Here is a 22,485-nt window from a genome sequence, read left to right as displayed (position 1 = left end):
AAAATGCTAAAGTTTAAGCTGTAAATAGAACTCCTTTTGATCTTCTCTGTACCACATGGTCAAGTAAAATCTAGTCAAGACATGAGTGTGGATTTACTGTCAAAAAGGTCAAAGTAAAGCAAAGGAAGGACATCTGTGAAAACAGTATTTGTCTTGTTTTTAAAACTAGAAAATGCATTTGAAAACATACTATGGGAACGTAGCAAATTTTTTTCACTTAAAAATTATTTTAAGAAATTACTCTTTGTGATATAACTATTGAAACAAAAGCGACAGTGCTCTCTGACTATTAATTTTTACTTTCTCTAAGAAAAGTCACATATTTAATTTCTGTAGAATCTTGGATTTTAAATCTCTTCCATTAATTTTGGGCTGATTAGGACATCTGCACACCAAGAATTAACTAAATAAATATTTCTTCTCTTATTTGATTGCCCTAATAGCCTGCTTTTCAACTTATCAAATGCTTTTTAGTATCTTTATCTTTAGAAACTATAACAATTTACATCTCCTTTCTGCACTAGATATTACTGCAAGTGCAGAAAAGAACTTTATTCAGATAGAAAATGTACTACATTCCTAGATTTTTTTTTTTAGCCCCATTAAGTCCCAAACCACATGCTTATTATCTAGCTGGAAAGACATGAAACATATCATTGTAGAGAAACTCTGCTATAAAACATTATCAGAGCAAGTTTTCTGTAGTCATCTTGTATAGCAATAAGTCAGAGTATTCACACCCCCTTAAATATGGATACAGGCCACCGTTCGTGGCCTTGGAAATAAGCATCAGGGAGTTATTGACCACTCAGGAAAGTTATCCTTTCCAAATCCATGAGAATTGTACACAGGAAATCAATTGAAAAGATTAAGGAAGGCATGGGGATGAGCGTATTTCTGGAAGACAGAAAAAAAGGTTTAGGACTCTTATCTAGAAAGACAAGGGGTAATTGGTTACATAACTGATATCTATAAGAATCACCTAAATAAGCAAACAAATCTATATGTGTGTGTGTATATATAGATACATATATATACACACATAAAGGTGGGACAAGAAAGAATTTTTTAAGTAAATAGGATGCTAAAATTGATGGAGGCAATAGACAGAAGTAAGTCTTAAGTTAGAAGCTTAAGAAAGACAGGTTTAAAAAATTGAATATTAATACACTGGGCAGCAACCTTTAGCTTAGATAACTCATTATTCAAAGAGGTGATACAATATGCAAATGGATTGGGTTAATTAATGTAAGACAGATTGAAACAGCTGTCAAAGGAAGATAGTAGGTTCCAGAGAGTTATCAGACTTTGCTCTCTGCGTTTCTACCATCCTATACAATATGGTTAGATTAGTATCCTGAAAGCACATCTCTGAGAATGCCTTTCCCATCTCTGTCCCCAAAATGCTCTGGCTTCAGAGAGTATTCAAAATAAAATCTCAAGTTCCCTTGTTTCACCTGGACCTCATCATCTATTCTAGACCATCCCTACCTGCTTTCTGTACCCTGTAATCCAGCCAAACTCAAGTACTGCCATTTCCTTAATTGCACCCGAGGTTTCCCATCAATTGCCGTTTTTGCTCTTTTCTTTATTCATATGCCTTTCCCTTCACTGCCACAGATAAAATCTTCCCCAGTTTTCTAGTCCCAACTCAAATACCAACGTCTTTCAAATTCTCTAATTTTTCACTTAAACTTCCTTAGTATCTTATTTATCTACAATTATTTATTTATGTATGTTCCTTTTTCTCCACCATCTGTTCCCTTTTCTACATATCTTCTGCACTGAAACTTGTCTTTCAGTCTCCTCTAGTAGTCAGTAGATGTTCAATAAACTCTTATTAAACGAATTCTTTTCTTCTTAGTGTTAAAGTTTTGTGAATAATTTTTTTTTCTTTTCTACAGTCACAAATCAAGAGTTAAAGGTTATCTGAGATTAAAAATGACTTATTTACCTAAAACCAATGGCTCAGAAGAAGATAATGCAGAACAGGCTGAGGAATTAGAGGTGAGATTTTATAAACATTTTTTAAACTAAAAAAAAATATCTAATTTCTTATTGTACTATACTCTGAAGAAAAAATAACTTTAATGAAGTTACTGTGTGCAATAAAAATTATTTACCTGGATACTTATTTATTTTACCCAAACATTTATTAAATGTTGGGTTGTTGGAAAAGTTATGACATATTTTTTCTATGTTCTTTGTTGCAAAAATGCGTCATGACTTTTCCAACAACCCAATCTTTCCTCGAAGGATATTTCCATAGAACAAATGGCCATTATTGATGGCATTCTTAAAGGCTAGGGAATAGAGAATACAATATTTATAAACGGAAACATTTATTGTGATTCAGTCATTAACTGTTTCTAGTTTTCCAGTTTTCTAAAACCATGTTGTATTCCCCTTGATTAAAGAACACAATTTAGTATTTGTAAGTTAAATACATGGAAATTTTGAGAAGACTCTACTAATTAGGAACCCTTATAAAATGTAATCCCTGTTACTTTTCCTATCATGGTTGGGGTGGGGATGGGGGGCTCATAGAAAAGAAGGGGAATGAGAGAGAGAGGGAGAGAATTCAAGTAATCTAACAAAATGCCACATTTATTTGGGAGCAAATAGAATTGAACACTTTTCATGGGCAACAGGATAAAGGAAGTCCAAATCAATTATTTGGGCAGAACTACATGCTTCTGGGATGAGTGAAGAAGAGGCAGAGAGCATGTTTTAGGAATAGGATTGAAAGGGGATTTGGAAGCTGGAGTCCTAGTCGCCACCTCTGCTTCTAGCCAGCTGAATGACTCTGTGTGAGTCTCTGAACTTCTCTGAACCTCAGGCTCTTCATTTGCAGAGTGACAGAGTTGTTCCAGATGAGCTCTAGGGTTTCTTACAGCAGAAAAATTCATGATTTGAGAAGGGGACAAAAAACACCTGCCCCTTGAGGTTATCATCAAAAGGAATATTATCATCAAAAGACAGCATCTTACTCAACAAGATTTACTGAAAGCACACAGTGCATTGGCACCAATTTGCTTTGGAGGTGTGCGTGNGGGGGGGGGGGGGCGCTTCCCTCAACAGCCATGCGTGTTTGAGGATCTGGTTAGATCTCCAGAAGAACTGTAAAGGTGAGGAGCCTCCACAAGGACTGGGCCCTACTTCACAAACCCACATGCCTTGAGAAAGAAAGCTTGAGAACAAGCAGTGCTTTTGCAACAGGACTTTCTGGGAATTTTTTATATGCACTAATGAGATTTTACTTTGTGGGGCAATCTACAACAATAGAAGGAAAGAACTTTTTTCTTTGAATCATAGAATATAGTTAGCCCTTAGTTTGGCCATCAAAGAACTTGGTATTCTCTCTAAAGTCTATTAGCTTATTCGATTACCTCTTTTGTTTTTATTAGTTTTTCTCTGATTTATCGTATAATAGTCACTTAAAATTTTTTTAGATATTTATTAGGTGAAAGTTTCTCTACCAGGCATCTTGCAAAATGAAATTCTGTTTGAAATGAAGGATGTCTGCTGTAAATAAAGAAAATTCTTTATTTAGTAACTTTAAAAAAATTAACAGCATTTTATTATTTAGTAACCTGCTCCAAGTTTTGCCCACACGCACGTATCATAGGTACCTTATTCACAGTTCAGTTTCTGTGGGTAGAGCTGCTTCACTTCATTTTGTGGTCTCATGTCTCAGTGTTTGAATTCCCTCAGAATGCACCTTATAATTTCAGTAGATGTAAGCATGCAGGAGTTTATTTATGAAAGGCCCTAGGAATTCAAACACATGAATCTGTGCTTATTTATATTCTGTGTAGCAGATGACCGGAGAAATCTTGCCTTTGACATCTAGTTCGTGACTGAATATACACAGTTCTACTATATAAAGAAAACAATTGTAATTTTCATAAGATGCTCACTCTTAGGCAGTTTGTATTCCTTTGTACAATAAAGTATGGCTAGAATAGATAATTGTGTAACATTTAATTTTTGTACCCTTGCAACTTTAGATTTAGTTGTATGTAGTTTACAAGATTAACATACAGTGTTTGTTGTAGCTCTGAATACTTTCTTTCTGACTCTCTTTGATTCCATTAAATTGGGGGCACTTGCATATTAGCTTTAAAGTTAGTAATTAAGTAACATTCATTGATACTTAGAAAATTATTCTATGAAGAACATTAGGGGATATATGTTTAATAGGAAGGCATTATGTACAAAAAATGAAAATTCAGTCTTTCTAAACAATGTTAAAATGCACAACTGTACTTCTTCGAACTTGAAACAGGTTTTTAAAAGGGTTCTTAATTAAATTAGTTTTTCTCATTCTTTGTTTTACTTGGGTAATAAATTCAATAAGTAGACCTTTAAGAGAGAAATCTTCAAGAAGATTTTAAAGAAATATTTTCTGGTATCATATTCCTAGCTGTGAATATTCTTACAGTCCTTTAAAGCAGTAGTGAGTACCCTTTTATTAATAAATTTCATTAATCTGCAGAAAAGTAATCAGTGACCATACCCAACAAAAAAAACACTTTGTTAGTCTTTTCTCAAGGGTGAAATATCAAAATTCAATATGCATGCTTTAGAAATTGAAACTGGAGAAATAAAATCTGATTTAATATACAAGACTCATTTTTAGGTATGTAGATCCTGTATTATTATCATTTAAAGGAAAGGAGGGAGAGAGAAAAGGAAAGTAAATATAGATGGGGAGAAAAAGTAAGAGGGTAGAAGGAAGGAACAGAATGGAGTTTGGGAGTTAAAAAAATAAAACTAAATTAAAGAGATGTCATTTCCTGTAGAAAAGGAAAAAATAAAGAAGAGAAAGAAAGAATGTAGGGGCCGGCTGAGTGGCGCATTGGTCCACCAGCTCTGAGCAGCAGGGCCCCAGTTCAGATCCCACATGGGGGCCAGTGACACTGCCCTCTACAGCTAAGATGCTGAACAACAGCTCGACCTGGAGCTGGGCTGCCGTGAGTCACCGGTGACCACATAGGCTGCAGCCTCTGCTGCAGTGGGCTACCATAAGCTACCGTGTGTGGCCGGCAGCCAGAGTGAGCAGCTGGCAGCCGGTGTGAACTGCTAAGAACCGCCATGAGTGGCTGTCCAGAGGCCAGCGACCGATCTGCCTCACCCAGGAAGAGCGCAATGATAATACCAATATGGGCCAGTGAAGCAGTGACGTCCTCCACAACTAGACTGAAGAACAAAAAACGACAGCAACTTGTCTGTTCCCCTTCCCCTGATTCCCCAGCGCTGTTACCCACCCCCCAATTCCCCAATAAAATCTTTAAAAGAAAGAAAGAAAAAAAGGCAGGCAGTGTTACTCCCCATTCAATCCCTTTTCCAGAATAATTCTATCTTCCTCTCTCCCTGTGCCTCACTTTCTGTTCTGCCTCAAGCTGTAACCCCTGCACCAGAGTTAGCCAGAAGGGATCAACCTTGCTGTAGAAAGCACTGCTGCCAGAATATGTTCCTTTCCTTCCTAGCTCTTCTCCCTGATCGTAATTTTCAGATGTAGCCTTTCAATATAGAAGAATTCTTTTTCATATTCTAAGCCAACAACTGGCTGTCACACAACAGTCCTTCAGTGGAAGAAAAAAAAGTGCCTAGGAAAAAAGCTCTGTAGATATTAAGGAGATTATTTTTTATCTATTATCATAGAACCAAATATGTTGCCCAGTTTATCTTTTTTCTTTAAGCTTTAATTTAGTAGTTTTTGCCATGTACAAATTTGGGGGTTTTGTAATCAAATTTATCAGTCTTTTTTATACCTTCTGGGTTTGGTATCATATTTATTGGCTTCCCTACTCTTAGAATATATATTTTAAATCTTCCCCAGATTTGTTCTAATACATTTTGGTTTGACTTATTAACATTTAAATATTGCTCCATCTGTAACATCCTGGTATAAGGTATGAGGTAGCAATCTAAATTAAATTTTTCCTATGTTCTAGGTAATTTGCCTATTTTCCCACAAGTTTGGAATGCCCTTATCATATGCTAGATTTTAAGTCTCTTCCTGGACTTTCTAATCCATTCCTTTGAGCTGCCTGTCTACTCATGCTCCAGTGCCACACAGCTTTAATTTTTATGGTTTAGAATGTGTTTTATCTGTAGAGTTAATCTCTACGCCTTGCTCTTTTATAGAATTTTGATTATTCTTGTTTGTTTGTGTTTCCATTTGAACTTGAGATTTGGCATGTCTCATTATTTTAATAATCCCATAATGTATTTTTATCAGAATCTTGGAAACTATGAATTAACTTGGGCAGAATTGATACCTTTGTGAAACTGAGTCTTCCTAGTCAAGATCGTATTAAGTCTTTTCATTCATTCAGGCCTTCTTTTCTGTCCTTTTAGGAGACTTTTTTAATTCTCTTCACTAGTGTACTTACGCATTCCTAACCATTCCAGTATTTAGTAGAACCTTTTACCTACTGCCTTTTCTGTTTTGAGATTTCTTGCATAAAAGCATATCATTAACGCTTGCTACCCTTTCAATTAATTCCTTGCTCTAACTACCTAACTTAAGGCTTTATAATGTTTACCTCCTCGCTAGTCATAGAGGAAATTTCCAGTGCCTTCCTGGCATTTAAAACAAAACAAAATAAAACCTTCTTTGTTTGGCTGCTTCCTGACGTGACCAAAATGCTTTCCATTGGTCAAGAGGAGAAAAAGAAAAGTCAGACCAGAGAATCATCATGACTGTTCAATCACTAGAGAGTTCACTGCAGCAATTATTTCTAAATCATTTGCCCTTTCCTGTCATCCCTTTACCTGCTCATATTTCATCTTCATCTAATGATTTTTTCAGATCTCAGATAGTTATTGATTTCCGCCCTATTCAAGGTGCTTTCTCAGCGGGAAGGCGGTGCCCAATACGACAGGACACCATCCCTGCCCTTCATTCTCTTGCTTAAAATTTAGAAAATAGCTTATGGTTACCCTGGTTTAAACTATTGTTTCTCAGTGCTTTCCATAATTGTTTATTTACTTTTTTTTCTGTCCTTTTTTGTCTATTAGATGTGTTTTAAAACTTCTTTGAAAATTTTTGTTTCAAGCAAAGTTTAAATGTCATCATTTTGCAAAGAAAAAAAGTCTTCATTATTATAAAACATTCATATTATGGTCTTAAAAGTTGACAATGTGTATAATTTCTAGAACTGGATATGCTAAATCACTTTTTCAATTTCCTCTAGCATAATTGATAAGGTTAAAAAAGGACTAAACATGATTGTTACCGTTCTTTTTTGCAGCCTGGCTGGGTTGTTTTGGACCAACCAGATGCTGCCTGCCATTTGCAGCAGCAGCAGGAACCTACTCCTCTACCTCCAGGATGGGAAGAGAGACAGGACATTCTCGGAAGGACCTACTATGTAAACCATGAATCCAGAAGAACACAGTGGAAAAGACCAACTCCTCAGTATGTGCTGATGGGTCTCACGTTTGTAATCTGAATACATTTTGACCACTGATTTTTCGATTTGAGATCATGTCTCAAATGGATTTGTAGTAATATAGGGATCCATAAACTGTAAGAATACCAGGGTTTTTATGGCCCAGGGCTCCAAAAATTGCTATCGTAGCTGTTTCTGTTTAAAAATAATTTGGTAATATTCAAAATTATTTGAGTTGCAAATACCACCCTTCTAATTGCTTCCTTATTTTAGTAAATTGTCAATTATGTATGTTTTTAATATTTTGCAGTCACAAAGCATACTTTTTTCTCTTTAGACTGATATAGAAAATCTTGGAGATTTTTTTGTAGTTTGTTACTAAAATATAATAAAATGTTAATTTCTACTGCCACTACTTTTAAAATACAAATTATTTGTAAAATATAAAGGCTTCAATAATAAGGGTCTTTTGTTAAACACCCATTTGCCAATCTGATCAATGTATACATAATTTCCAACATACACAGATCAAGGACAGAATGACCTTTAAGGTATTCTAATTTACATCTCCTCGGTGACATTTTTCTTTTATTGTCATCAGACTTTATATTTGTGAATATATATTTATAAATTCTCCCATTATTCAAATTTATTATCAAATATCCTTCCCCTTTTCCTTCCTTATAATCTTAAGAAGTCTTTCTTTAGTTTTCCGCTTTTTGACACAAACTTAAAATTTTTCTTATTTGTTCATTAATGTTCTAATTTTTGGCTTTGATATTTTGTATCTGATATAGCTCAAGCACTTTCACAGGTATTTTCTGTTCTCAAATCCTCCCAAAACAAATCAGTGATCCATGGCACAGAGGCATTGATCTCTCTGTAGAAATAACATACAGATTCAAAAGTGAGACACTGTAAAATTCTGCAAAAACTGAGACACTGTAAAATGCCTCAGTATTATGGCAAGCCTCTCTTAATACTGAGTAGAATCCCATTTCTTTCACTATAGTTGATGTCGTTTTCAGCTAGCCAAAATCAAGTATTTGGAGGGAAAAAAGCCAGAAGCCTTTGTAAAATCATCTGTCCAAATTATGTTTTCTCCAGCAACAGTAAAATAAGAGCTGGTCTTCTGACTATCCTGTGCTTATATGGCATTAAATGAATTAGCAATAATTTTGTTATTAAATATTTGTACAAAATTTTTGATCTGATGGTCTGGTTATGATAAATGTAAATAGCTAGAATAACATAGGTAATAAATGACTGGGGTAATTTAGGAAAGGTACAGCGGAAAAGACCAACCCCTCAGTATGGTACCCTTGCACCTTCCCTAAACCCAGACATGCCTTTATTATTACCCTTTTTTAGACCACGACCATTACTATATACGATCAAAATAGATAACAGTTAATTAGTAATATATTAAGTTTTTAATTGTAGTGTCTTTATACTGCCTTTCATTTATTCTGCCCTCTACATTCATGCCTGGGTAACTTGACTCTTGGCCTAAGATTAGTTCTAGAAAATGTTACTGTCTGATTCATGAAGATGCATATGCAACTCTTAAAGCTTCTTTTCTATGAACTTTCAAGAGCTACTTTAGGTTTGACTCTTGTAATAACATGGCAAAATAATATAATGAAATTATTTGTGAAACTCGCAGATACGCATTCATTCAACAAATATTTTTGAGTGCCCATACATGTCAGCCACCATCCTAGACACAGTGATGAATTAAAATATCAAAGTCAGACATGTTACACAATTTCACAAAAACTTTAACTCCATAATGTACTCTGAAGTTACCAGTGTGCCCACAACTTAATCTTTGCATGTTGAAATAGCCTTTGGCCAGGAACAATAAATTCTAATCTAATACAGGTTTTTTTTTTTAATGATCACAGAATATTTGACTATCATTTTAACTCTCTTCAGACATGGGTGATAGCTTTTATACTTCTAATATAGGGACAATCTAACAGATGCTGAGAATGGTAACATTCAACTGCAAGCACAACGAGCATTTACCACGAGGCGGCAGATATCTGAGGAAACAGAAAGTGTTGACAACCGAGATTCTTCCGAGGTAGAAAAAATTTTTTTTTCTTAGATAGACACATGTTATAGCAATAGATTAAAGTATGTGTGGCCTAAGGTTATTCTGTTCATTTAGAACTGGGAAATTATAAGTGAAGATGAAGGCGCCATGTATAGCAATCAGGCCTTCCCATCATCTCCACCATCAAATAACTTGGATGTTCACGCTCAACTTGAGGAAGAATTGAATGCCTTATTCGCTATTTGTGGAAATTCAGCCACCGGCCAGCCAGTATCCAGCTCAGTAAGATGCTCTTAGATTTTGTTGTAGCTTCAGGATTAGATTGTGTATATATAAATATATATATATATATATATGTGTATGTATATGTATTATATATATATAATATATATATAGTATTTCATTCATTATGTAACTTTTACATAAAATTTTGTTTTTCCCCCAGTTTTATAATCGACATATAACATTATGTTAGTTTAAGGTGTACCACATAATGATTTAATATATGTATATGTTGCAAAATGATCATATCAATAAGTTCAGTTAACATCCATCACCTCACATATTTACACTATTTTTTTCTTGTGATGAGAAAAATTTTGTCTTGAATGGCATGTAATAATGTGTTAGGGACTTTGGAACTTTACAGCATGGCCACTTTTCACATATTTCCACTAATAGTGTGATGCAGTCTTGAATAATCCAAATGGCATTGGAGTCCAAATGGCCGTTACGTCCATGCCTTTCAGCCAGTGACCACCGGGAACATACTGTAATCGAAGAAGTTGAGTTTATTACTCATTTCAGCAAGGGAGAACATACACCATGAGTGTCTCAGTAAGAATATGTTAGAAAAAGATTTATTGGATTTAGGCTTGTGTTAGGCAGTTTGGGGAGGGTTAAAGAAAGCAGGATTTTGCTGTGCATTGGATGTTGTCAGGTGAGGGCGTAATTCTGTGATTGGGTATCTAAAATCTTATCTATAGCGAGGCTAAAGCTATGATTACAATCAGCAAAGAAGCAGCAGTTACATTTGCCAGGATAGGGAGATAGTTGGTACTTTGTGGCTTGGAAAATATTCATGTTTTGTCTGTGTTCAGACACGATTACAAAGTGGTCTTGATTTTGTCTTGATCCTACCGATGAGTACTAGGCATAGTCCTAGATATCAGGGGCTGCTTTTCTCTTCTTAATTATACTACAGCTGGTACCAACACATGTGTGTGAATAAGTATTTTGACTAAACAAGGAGATAGATGACATTCTCACTCCAGCAACTGCTATAAAAATTACTGTCCGTGGGGACAAGGAACAAGTATTCCAACATCCACTGCCATGGTGTGGCTTCATGGCTAGCTCTCTAATCTGTGTCATCAAGGGAAATTGTCCAGTGGAAGACAAAGATTATTCTCTGAGGATGCTATGGTCATTTATACTTGGAGTTCCCCTGCTCCTCATTCAATTAGTAAATATTTATTAAGGGCTGACAATATGCAAGGCACAATATGCTAAAGTGTCGTTGGAATATAGCCTTACCCATATGTTTAAGTATTACTTATGGCTGCTTTCATACTACATTGACAGAGTTGAGTAGTTCGTTATACCAATATATTGTATGGCCCCTAAAAAATACTTTCTGGGCCTTAACAGAAGTTTGCTGATTTCTATTTCAGCAGCTTCTTCAAGGAACTTCTGAGTAGACGGTTCTCTGTGAATATCTGTGTGACTATTCAAGAGCAGATCACCTGCTTGCTCCCTTCCCCTCCTTTCTCCCACCTGTCTATTCTGTCTTCCATTCATCTTATTTTTTTATCAGAGGAGTGGGAAAGGTCAGTCAAAGGCTTAAAGAATAAGCTATTTTGATTTTCTGGTGATAAATCACATAAGAGCCTATTCCCTTTCCTCCTGTTATTATTTTTTTTTTAATTTTAAAAGTAATATATGGCATCCATATAATGAAATACTGTGCAGCCATTGAAAAGAATGAGGTGACTTTGAATGTATGTGTTGTATGGAACAATCCCTGAGAGATATCGGTCAGTGAAAAATAGCAAGGTACAGAACAGTGTGTTTAATGTACTATTATTTATTAAATTAGTTCAATGACAGAGAATAAAAATATGTGTATGCCATTTCTTGAAGACTACGCAGGAAACTGGTAACACTGCTTAGCTCTGAAGGGAGGAACAGGTTGAGCAGGCCATGTGTCTTTTGTACCTTTGAATTTCATGCTATATGTATGTGTTACTTATTCAAAGAGTAATTTATTATTTTTAAAATGTTGTATGGTCATGGTTAAAAACTGAAATAGTACTAAGGTGTATAAAATAAAAATTAAATCTTCCATCTTACCTCTAACACATGCTACCTCAGTTTCTATTATGGTTTGCCATATATTGTCCTGAATAACATTTTGTATAGATTTATAAACATGCATGCACACATATATATGTCTGTATAATTTTTTAACCTGAGATCATCTCATACATACTTTTTCGTAACTTACTTTTTTCACTTGCTATATTATTGACATTGGACCATTTCAGTGAATATAGACTTACTCCTTTTAAAACCAACAATAACAAAAATCATCAAACTCAGGCGTATCCCAATGTGCAAGTCAACCTTAAGATATTGTACCAGTCTCCTGTTGATTTTATAAACAATACTACACTGGATACTCTGAGTTAATTTATATGTGTATTACAAATTTTGATGTCATTAAAGAACAAAACTAAGATATTTCAGATAGTGACAATAGCGTGCATATAAAAAGACAAGGGAAGAAAGAATATGGGATTTCTAGGAAACAAGTGACCTGGCGTGTCCAGAGGGTAGGTTGTCAGGAAGAGCCAGATCAGGGAGCTCACTAAACAGTGTGTTCTGTGTTATAGATTTTATCCCAGAGGCTGTCAGAAGTCATGGAAGGGCTCTGAGCTGGAGAAGGATAGGACTGGGTCACACTGTAGAACAGTTTCTGGCCGCAGCATGCGGTATGGAGAATGAATTTAAGGAAATAAGACTCGAAGCAGGGAAATCTAGAAGTCGGGTGTCTGATTTCTGACTTGGGGAGCAGCTGGGTTCATGTGCTGCCCGCTGAAATGAGGGCTGCTGGAGATTGTTTCAGTGGGTGTGAACATGGAAAAACCATATCCAATTTGGGGCACAATGAGGGGGTATCTGTTAGACATTCAAGAGAAAGTGCCCAGGAGGCAACCTAGGATTGGGGGAAGAAGTGTGAGCTGGACGTTGGAAGGCATCACATGTGAGCGGCATTGAGAGCAGCTGAGTGTGTTCGCTTACAGAGTCTCTGTGGTCATGTCCTAGCCAGCGTTCTTTCTTCTACTCCATCATCCACACCCACACCATACTATCTGCCATTCAAAGACAAATCCAAGACCTAAAGTTGTTATCACTCTTTTGTTTGTTTGTTTGTTTTTAATAAGAATCATTCCAGCAGAAGAGGCAGCTTACAAGCCTATACTTTTGAGGAACAGCCTACGCTTCCTGTGGTGAGTTTTATCCTCTTCCCTCAGTCATCAATAAAAACATAAAACTTCACAACTTTAAAAAAAAAAACACTGACCTTTGACTGCCTAGCAGAGTACCTATCCAGGACAGAATCTAGGCTCTGGGGATGACGTGCAAGGGAGAGGAAATTGGGTAGGTAGGCCCAAGTGTGTCTTTAAAAAGACAAAACTGGGAGAATGGTCTCTCCCGTAGTAAGAAGGCCAAGTCTCTGAGTGCTGGTAACAGTAGTTGTCATCTGGGCTTGTCACTTGAAGGGCTGAACTGGCTAGGGGTGGTCTGCTGCAGGCAGCATATAGTTCAGGGTTATGGTATCCAGCTGCCTTTGCTCTGTACACAGCCCATGGCATGTGGCAGCCATTTCTGCCCCGTACATGAAGAGTCATGTCAGGGTTCAGACACTTAGTCAGGTGCACACTAGTATCCACAGGCTCAGTGGACAGGTTGGAGTTTATTAGTCCCGCCTTTCTCTTTTCCCTTCAGCCTCACGTCCACCAGCCAGCCAAGGGCTTCCACTTTCTCCCTAGTAGCTTTCTTAGCCATGGCCGGGACTTAGCCCTTCACAACTTCATGTCTGGATTGTTGACTCCCTGTTGGTCTCCCAGCCTCCATCCTCTTCCCAACTCAACTCTTGTTACTTTGAGTTTGTCTCTCTCTTACATGGCCCCCACTTGTTTCTTAAAACCAAATGAAAACTCCCAGGCTCCCAGCCCTTTCAGTCTTCCCTTCTCTTTATCTGCCCACAAACCCCTCCTGCTGCCTGCCATCATTCCTGTCTGTGCTCTTCCTGCCAATCGCTGTTCCCGTGTCCTAATTCTCTCCCTCTTCCGGGTCCGTGTGCATTCCATTTCCCCACTGGGAATGGCCTCCTCACTTTTTTTCCACCAACCATATGTAATTTTGAATGGCAGTCTATATATTATGGAAGTTCCAGCACAGGAATGCAGAGGCTCAAAATTCCTCAACCCAAGAGTGACTCATCCACCTAAAAAGGTGGCCCTGCCCTGAGAGAGACACAGTTCCTATGCTGAGGAAGAAGTGGGGGACCCCTGCCTGTGAATGGGTCCTGTCAATATTGACCATCAACAAGAGGGAAGATGCCACCAAAAGACTGCCCTCTCCAGCATTACTCACTTATTGCCACTTATCTGGCCTACTGCATTAGACTGGAGCCTGCTTAAGACATAGATCCATGGTATTTATCCCACTGCACTTTGTAATGGCCTCCATACGGCGAAAATGTTGAATTTCTGATTGACAGACATTCATCTAAGAAACAATTTTAAGTTAACCAGATGAGGAGCAGAATCTAGAGATGGTTTATATTTTATGTACTGGAAAAGCTTTTTCCAAGACTTTTTTTGTCTCCAGCTTTCTTGAGGTATAATTTACACACCATAAAATCTACCCATTCTTAAGTGTGCAAATAAACGAGTTTTAGTAAATTTATACAGTGGTAGAAACATCACCACAATCTAGTTTGAGAACCCTTTCATCACCCCCCCCAAAAAAAAAATTCCCTCAATCCCAACACCTATTCTCAGCCCCAGGTAACCACTCATCTGTTGCTACAGTTTTGCCTTTTCTAGAAATTTCATATAGGAATCATACAGTATGTAGTCTTGTGTATCTGGTCTATTTCACTTAATGTGATGTTTCTGAGATTTATCCATGTTTGTTTTAGTTCACAATATTCCACTGTGTAGAATATGTACTGTTGGGTTGTCGGAAAAGTCATGACGTATTTTTGTATGGTTTTCGTTGCAAAAATGCGTCATGACTTTTCCGACAACCCAATACATTCCATTTATCTACTCACCAGCTGTTGGACATTTATAAAGCAGGACAACTTTGAGTTCCATTATTTTGTAGACTAACAGCTCATCATAACTGTCAGCCATGTACATCTACCTGCTGCATATCTAGGGAACCATGTATCTAGTGAACAGACCAGTGGTGATAGTTCTTATGTGTAAGTCACGTTAGGGACCAGATCAATCCTTGAAGAGTCTAATCTGGTTCAAAAGAGAAAAGAAAGGCCAGACCTGGACTAATTTAAGGAAACCTTGAAATAACCAGACTTCTTTATTCATTATTAATAAATAGCACCTCCCTGACTCTCAAAGAAGGCATGGGTAACTTTTGACTTGGCACGTATGGGTGATAATATCTCTAGTTAGACTACCTGGGTTCAAATCTGAACTCCATACTAGCAATGTATCTATTAAGAAATTAATTCAGAAGCCAAGGCCAGGGGGAGGAGGAGAAAAAAAAAAGAAATTAATTAGATTTTCTAAGCTTGAGTTTCCTCATAAGTAAAAAGGGCCAGTAATAGCAATTATCTTATTAAAAGTTGTGTGGAGGCTAAATGACATGATCTGTGTTATAGCACTTAGTGTGGGGTTGTTTTTACTGTCATGTTTTATTAGTGTTATCACGCTCATCATGATTATCTGTTCTACTGGGATTTTTTTTTAATTGAACTGCTGTATACTTTATTTTGTACGCTTTAAAATATGATTTAAAACGTTTCATTTTAAAGAGAGCTAGCAGTGAAAAGGGGATGTTGTCCTTTTAAAAGAATTCTTATTAATATTTAATTCTCCTGTTATTCTTCATTCCAGCTTTTGCCTACTTCATCTGGATTACCACCAGGTTGGGAAGAAAAACAAGATGAAAGAGGAAGATCATATTATGTAGATCACAATTCCAGAACTACTACGTGGACAAAGCCCACTGCACAGGTACCCTGCAATCTATCCATTAACTTGTTTTCTTACATAATTTAAATAATCGTATTTCTGTGGAAGCTATTACCATCACTTTGTGGTACATACAGGATGCTTATAATTATTTTCTGTCATTGGTGCTGTCTACTATATCCTGTGGATCTTTAATATGCATAAATTACTGCTTATTATTAAGTAAAACAAGTCCAATTGGGAATAAGAGGACAAAGTAAATGATCTAGTCCATTGGGTAATTTTGTAATGAATGGTTAAGACCGTTATTTTGCTAAAGCTAATCTTAGTGATTCATATATATAACTTGTGTTGATGACACTTTGTCCTTGGCGACAGTGAATACTTTTGTAATATTTCCATGTAAGTGTTTAAGAAAATGTTTATTTTATCTTTTCACCATTTCTCTTATTGAGAACACTTTTAACACTGAAAAGTACAGAGGATAATATAACAAATACCCATTAACACCCAGAATTTACCACCATTAACAAATTACCATATTTGTTTCTTGATATTTTGTTTCTAAAAATAAAGTCTTGCAGATAAAACGAAATTCGTTTTATCAGGCACTTGGTCCCCGTCCCCAGAGGGAACCACCATCTTGAGTTTGTTAGGGATTCTTCTAACTTATTTTATATACTTACACAGAGAGCTAAACAGTGGAAAATATTGTTTATGTCCGTGTGTTTCAAATTTTGCAAAGATGTTGTACAACTCTAATAAATCTTTTTTTGCTCAACATGGTTTTAAAAACTACCCATGTGTTGTTGTTTTTTTATATATAGATCCACTGGATTTAACTACTGCCTAATATTTTATCAGATGACTATATTACATTTCAATTATCCATTCCTATAGTGGATATTTGCCATTCATTTTGTGTATCCGGCATTTGAATTCATTTCTATATATGGGGAATTCCTACTTTTGAGTATTCTGGGTGCACAAAACAACCTCCTGCAGTCGGCACTATGGCTTCCCCTGCAGCGGGGCACAGGCCCACCGACCTAGCTTCCTCAGTCACATGCACCCCCAGCAACTTAGTTAACCAGCATCTTGGTGCTCAAGAATTAGCTGAGAAATAATAAACTTCTTTTTTTTAAGCTTGACAAAACACTTTATTAGAAAAAATGAGCCTTCAATGTTTAGGACTGTTTATAAGTGTGTATTCTGTCTGCAGGTTAAGTTACCTTTTTAACCACGGCTATTTGAGTGTTCTCTACAAAACATTACAACATGATTTAATTGATCTGCTAGGCCACAGTGGAGACCAGTCAGCTGCCATCAGGCCAGAGTTCTGCAAGCCCTCAACCACAGGCCTCCACAAGTGATTCAGCCCAGCAGGTGACACAGCCGTCTGAAATGGAGCAAGGATTCCTTCCTAAAGGCTGGGAGGTCCGGCATGCACCAAATGGGAGGCCTTTCTTTATTGACCACAACACCAAAACCACCACCTGGGTAACTTTAATACTCTCCAGTTTAAATTGAAAACAACAACAATAATAACCTCTTATGTGTAGTTCTTTGTCATCTTTAAATGTACTTGTACACTAGTATACCCACATTTCCTAATATTCATTTAAAGATGTGTTAGATTCTTAATAGTATTATTTCTATTCAAGATATGTATGCCTATTTTTTTTTAAGATTTTTATTGGGGAATTGGGGGATGGGAACAGTGCTGGGGAATTGGGGGAAGGGGAACAGACAAGTTGCTGTCCTTTTGTTCTTCAGTCTAGTTGTGGAGGACATGGCTTCACTGGCCCAAGTTGGCACCATCATTGCGCTCTTCCCGGGCGAGGCACATCAGTCACCGGCTTCTGGACGGCCGCTCACTGCGGCTGCTGGCCGCTCACGCTGGCTGCTGGCCACACACAGTAGCCCATGGCAACCCACTGCCACAGGGGCTGCAGCCTACGCCGTCGCCGGCGACTCATGGCAGCCCAGCTCCAGGTTGAGCTGTTGTTCAGCATCTTAGCTGTGGAGGGCAGTGTCACTGGCCCTCATATGTGGGATCCGAACGGGGGCCCTCTGGCATCCCAAGCCAGTGCTTAACCAACGCGCCACTCGGCCGGCCCTGTATGCCTATTTTTAATATTTTGTGTCACGTAGATACATTTACTTTGCATTTCCAGTTTTTAACTCACTCGTCATAAGTGCTTAGGAAGCTATTTAGTAATAATCCTTTGCCCTTATATGACGCTTTATAGTTCCAAAGTCCTTTGGTATCCTTATCTCATTGAATATCCAAAAAACCTTATGAGGCTAGATAGAGTAAGCATTTTTATTTTAAGATAAAGCTTTAAATTTGCTTAGCTATTGGTTCACCACTAATAGAAAATTTACTGAAAATCAGCAGCGGATGAATAGATTTTGATTAATTAATTTATTTAAAAGACCAATGTATCTAAATAAAACTAAAATAGTTTAATAAATTATTGACTAAAATAATATTAAAATAATACCATATATAAATTAATCCAAATAAATTGAATCTTATTCTTTTTCAACAATTTTTTTTTTAATTGGGGGATTAGGGAAAGGGAACAGCCAACTTGTTGTCCTTCAATCTTAGTTGTGGAGGGCGCACCTAGCTCAGCTCCAAGTCCAGTCACCATCTGGCCGCCCATCAGCATCTCACGGCCGCTCAGCTCAAGGTGCTTAGTTGTGGGTGGGCATAGCCCACCATCCCATGCGGGAGTTGAACTGGCAACCTTGTTGTGAGGAGCACATGCTCTCACCAGCTGAGCCATCCTGCCACCTGTTGGCAGTTCAGCGGCAGCTCAGCTCGGGCGTAGCTCATTGGCCCATGTGGGAATTGAACCAGTGACCCTGTTGCTCAGAGCTCATGCTCTTAATCAACTGAACTACTCGGCTGGCCCCTCTTTTTCAACAATTTAACTTTAATAAACTTTTTGAGATTACTTTCCTGGCTTTCAAAAATACTAATAAATCAATAAATCTGTTAACAGGTGTCAAAAAGCATGTTCAGGACTTCAGAAATAACATGTGGCCCAGTTTACTGTCCCACTCTTTTACCAATTTCTATTTAGAGAAGGGCCCTATGTAGTGACACAATCTCTAAAGAATGGGGCAAAATACTCTGAATGTTTTCTGTAAAAGAGATAAGTTAGCACTAATCCTACTGTGTGATCTGAGAACTGAATATTATAGCCTGAGAATGATAGATTTTTACATGGAGAAACTATTATTTTACAGATTAAGCAAATCAAATAAAAATGGACTTTTAAAAAAGAATATTTTAAATATCCATTGATGTTAGAAAACATTGTAAGACATTCACTTTCATGATTTTAAAATTTGTATGTCTGTATGTTTTATTTATTTTTGTTTTATTTATTTTTTTACCAAAAAAGGAAGATCCAAGATTGAAAATTCCAGCTCATCTGAGAGGAAAGACATCACTTGATTCTTCCAATGACCTAGGGCCTTTACCTGTAAGTTTATAGAACTGCCACCAATTTAACTTGGCTGTCTCAAACATTTTGTATTTCGGAATACAATAATTCTTTAACAACTGTAATTAATATTATTAAAGTGTTGATGCCTTCTACTAAGAATGAAATATGCAAATTAACCATATAACCAATGCTAATTTTCTACCCATACATCTAAAACCCTTTACTAAAATAATTGAAATACATTCTTCACTGTAGCCAGGATGGGAAGAAAGAACTCACACAGATGGAAGAATCTTCTACATAAATCACAGTATGTGAAGCGTGGTTTTTCATTAAATTATTTTTTATAATATTGAATTTTGTGCATAAGAATGTAAAACATCTTTCTCTCTCTCTCTTCAGCTATAAAAAGAACACAATGGGAAGACCCTCGGTTGCAGAATGTAGCAATAACTGGACCAGTAAGTCTCTTTGTATCAGTATGTTCTCATGGGGTTGTCCTCTCACTGTCTCTTCAAGGGTAAATGATCAAGGGCATCACCCGACAGGCATCGAGAGGAAAGCACATTTGCAGTTCTCTCCTGTCACCACCCCCACTCCAGGTCTCAGTTATTTGAAAAGAGCATCTAAGGTCATTATCCTGACCCTACACAATAGCTTTCGGAGACTATAGTGAGCCAGTCAGAATGCTAAGGCAGTAGGCTGCTGTGCTCAGGCTGGAACTTGCCATTGTATGAAAGAGAATGTTGGCAACTCACAGCATACCAGAGAGGAGCCAAGAGTATAGCAGGTGAGGAAGTGGACAGCGCCCTGTCCTCTCCAGGATCGTGTCTTGAACTTTTTGTTAGAATCATTGTATATATAAGACACAAGATACGACATATATATGTATATACACACATATATCTCATACATATACCTGTATATGTCATTTTATATATACACATATATATGATTTATATATATAAGACACTCATATTTAAGTACAAATATTACCATGTATGATGTTTATATAACTCTTGAGTCAGATTAATGATAGGAAAATCACTATCCTTTTATATAGCTACTTTTTCCATTTTTAGTTTTTCAGATTTTAATTGTTTACTAATTCACAAAAATAAGTAAAATTGAAGATACAGTTCTTTTAGATTACTCTTTAGTCTCCATGTTTAGTCTTTTAAAATAATGGATAAAAAAGGCAACTCCTCAGAGTTCAAGGAAAAAGTACATTTTTCAAATTGTTCCCTTAATGGAGAAATCACTTTGAAAGTCTCTTTAGAAATGGAAATTTTCATTTCTAATATTTCTGTACTTGGAAGAAATTTCCTGTTTCTGGCATGTTGTATTTCGAGAATATTGAATGATGAAAATTACAGCCAGAGGAATTGCTGAGTACAATTTTACCTTAAACAGAGAAATTAAATGTTAAAGTTTTGTATTTGTTTTTCTTTGAATTAAACTTTTCTTTCCAAATATCCTCTTTTAATGCCTTTAACTTATGTTCATAAAATACCCAGAGAGGAACTTTTAAAATTGTTCCAAAATAAAACAACCTAAACCTTCTTTATTTTTCCAAAATTTTCAACTCAAGGCAGTGCCCTACTCCAGGGATTACAAAAGAAAATATGAGTTCTTCCGAAGAAAGCTGAAGAAGCAGGTCAGTGATACTTACGATGAGTTCTTAGGAATGAATGTTATATACACTGAAAGTAATGGGAAACGCATTTTGAAATGGGTGAAGGGGACCAAAAAGAAAAGTAATAGAGAATTTATATTTGTAGCAACTTTAAACAGTTTCTTAGAGACAAAGGATGCTTATTTTTTTATATATCATTAGAAACCACAATTATTTGATGTCTTCCTTTATTTTTCAAGATATCCTGTAGTCTAGAAAAATAGTATTAAAAGTTTGCTTTTAAAGAGCTCTAAGCTAGTTTCCTAGTGGGTCTCTGGGGCTCGGGCTTGGTAGAACCTGAGCAAGAGTAACCCAGGAGATTATCTCCTGGCCTGGTCTTTGGTTGCATAGGAGGACTCTGAATTCTTTTTCTGCTATGACCATTGTTTTCCAGTGGCTGTCATTCATTCTCTACAGCTTCAAATATTTCTGCATAATTTGAAAATACAACTGTGATTGAAACAGTGTTCTTGTTGCTTGTCAGACATGGTCACTACACTTTTTTCCATCACCATAAATTCAATCAGTTTGGAACTAAACAGTCATTTACCTACCTACTTCATTTCTGTTGGTGATGACCGTTTTTTAATGCCTTTCTAAATTGCTCATCCTTTTCCCCTTTCCCTGCAGTTTAGGAATACTACCAGTAGGTGGCTATATTGGGTTACACTTTCTTGCCTTCTAAACCAGAAGCCTGCTTTCCCAAAGATTCAAGATGGTGGGTCTGCTACCACACTTTTTTTTTTTTCATCCAAAATTTAACAAAAATGAAATATAATAGCTGTTTAGTGCAAATATTTTATGCCTAAATAAAATCCTAATACATCAGCAACTTTTTACTCATCTTCAGTAATAACTTTGTGCTGGAAATTTGTTTTCTGCTTAGAATTCTTTGGGATTTTAAGTCTTTGTTGATTTATTTGTCAGGTAAATATTTTCACTCTTAATGAAAAGATATTGGTGGAATAGAATAGAATAATTCCTCCATTTGTCACTCTGAACACTTATAAACATGTTACAGTATCTTAATTGTAGATGTCTTCCAAGCAGCAGGAGATATGGAACAAGGCCTTTATAAGCAGGTAACAGAACACAAAAATTATAATGAAAGCAGTAATATTTATTGAGCTCTCAGTACATACCAGGCATTTTTTTATCAAGTTGCATATATTATTCATATAATCTCTTTAATAACTCTATAAGGAAAAGACTGTTATTATCATATTTTACAGGTGGGGAAACTGAGGCACAGAGAGATTTAGATAATGTGATCAAGTCCCATGGTTATTAATGGCAAAGCCAGATACAAACCAAGTGGTCTAGCTCCAGAGTCCATGTTCTTAACCATCACGACATACCATATTGGTGATCAAAAGAGAAAATTTGTGAGGAAATTACCCAGAGTGCAACAAAGGTATATTAAGAGATTAAAAACGTGAAAGAAAGGTTAAGAGACAAGAAGTCATTCCAGAGAGAGAGACTCACGAGTATGGGGGAGGAGGCTGAGAATCTGAATCTTGAGTTTAACAAAAAGTTTCAGGCAGGATTTAAAGAATAAAATGTATATCTGGATGCATCATAGTAAGAGAGCAGAACACCAAGACAGAGATAAAAATATTAAAAATGCTGCAAAGCCTTGAGCTATCTTTAA

At 36.6% G+C, this 22,485-nt stretch overlaps 1 protein-coding gene across 3 annotated transcripts in view; it reads left to right on the top strand.

Moving 5' to 3' along the window:
* NEDD4 (NEDD4 E3 ubiquitin protein ligase) overlaps window positions 1-22,485 on the top strand; it is a 112,910-nt gene that overhangs the window by 78,409 nt on the left and 12,016 nt on the right. For 2 of the 3 annotated variants that reach the window (XM_019665343.1, XM_019665358.1), the window contains 11 exons: window positions 1,905-2,007; window positions 7,263-7,429; window positions 9,375-9,492; window positions 9,580-9,747; window positions 12,912-12,977; window positions 15,618-15,737; window positions 16,995-17,195; window positions 19,115-19,195; window positions 19,415-19,469; window positions 19,562-19,620; window positions 20,751-20,816. In XM_019665343.1, the coding sequence (XP_019520888.1) occupies window positions 1,905-2,007; window positions 7,263-7,429; window positions 9,375-9,492; window positions 9,580-9,747; window positions 12,912-12,977; window positions 15,618-15,737; window positions 16,995-17,195; window positions 19,115-19,195; window positions 19,415-19,469; window positions 19,562-19,620; window positions 20,751-20,816 (1,204 nt within the window). The remainder of the gene's footprint in view (window positions 1-1,904; window positions 2,008-7,262; window positions 7,430-9,374; window positions 9,493-9,579; window positions 9,748-12,911; window positions 12,978-15,617; window positions 15,738-16,994; window positions 17,196-19,114; window positions 19,196-19,414; window positions 19,470-19,561; window positions 19,621-20,750; window positions 20,817-22,485) is intronic. The other variant, XM_019665348.1, reaches the window with a different exon arrangement.

The sequence above is a fragment of the Hipposideros armiger genome, unplaced genomic scaffold (genome assembly GCF_001890085.2).
Source record: "Hipposideros armiger isolate ML-2016 unplaced genomic scaffold, ASM189008v1 scaffold_12, whole genome shotgun sequence".
NCBI lineage: Eukaryota > Metazoa > Chordata > Mammalia > Chiroptera > Hipposideridae > Hipposideros > Hipposideros armiger.
The sequence above is the reverse complement of the archived record's forward strand: the minus strand, read 5'-3'. Positions and strand labels throughout refer to the sequence as shown.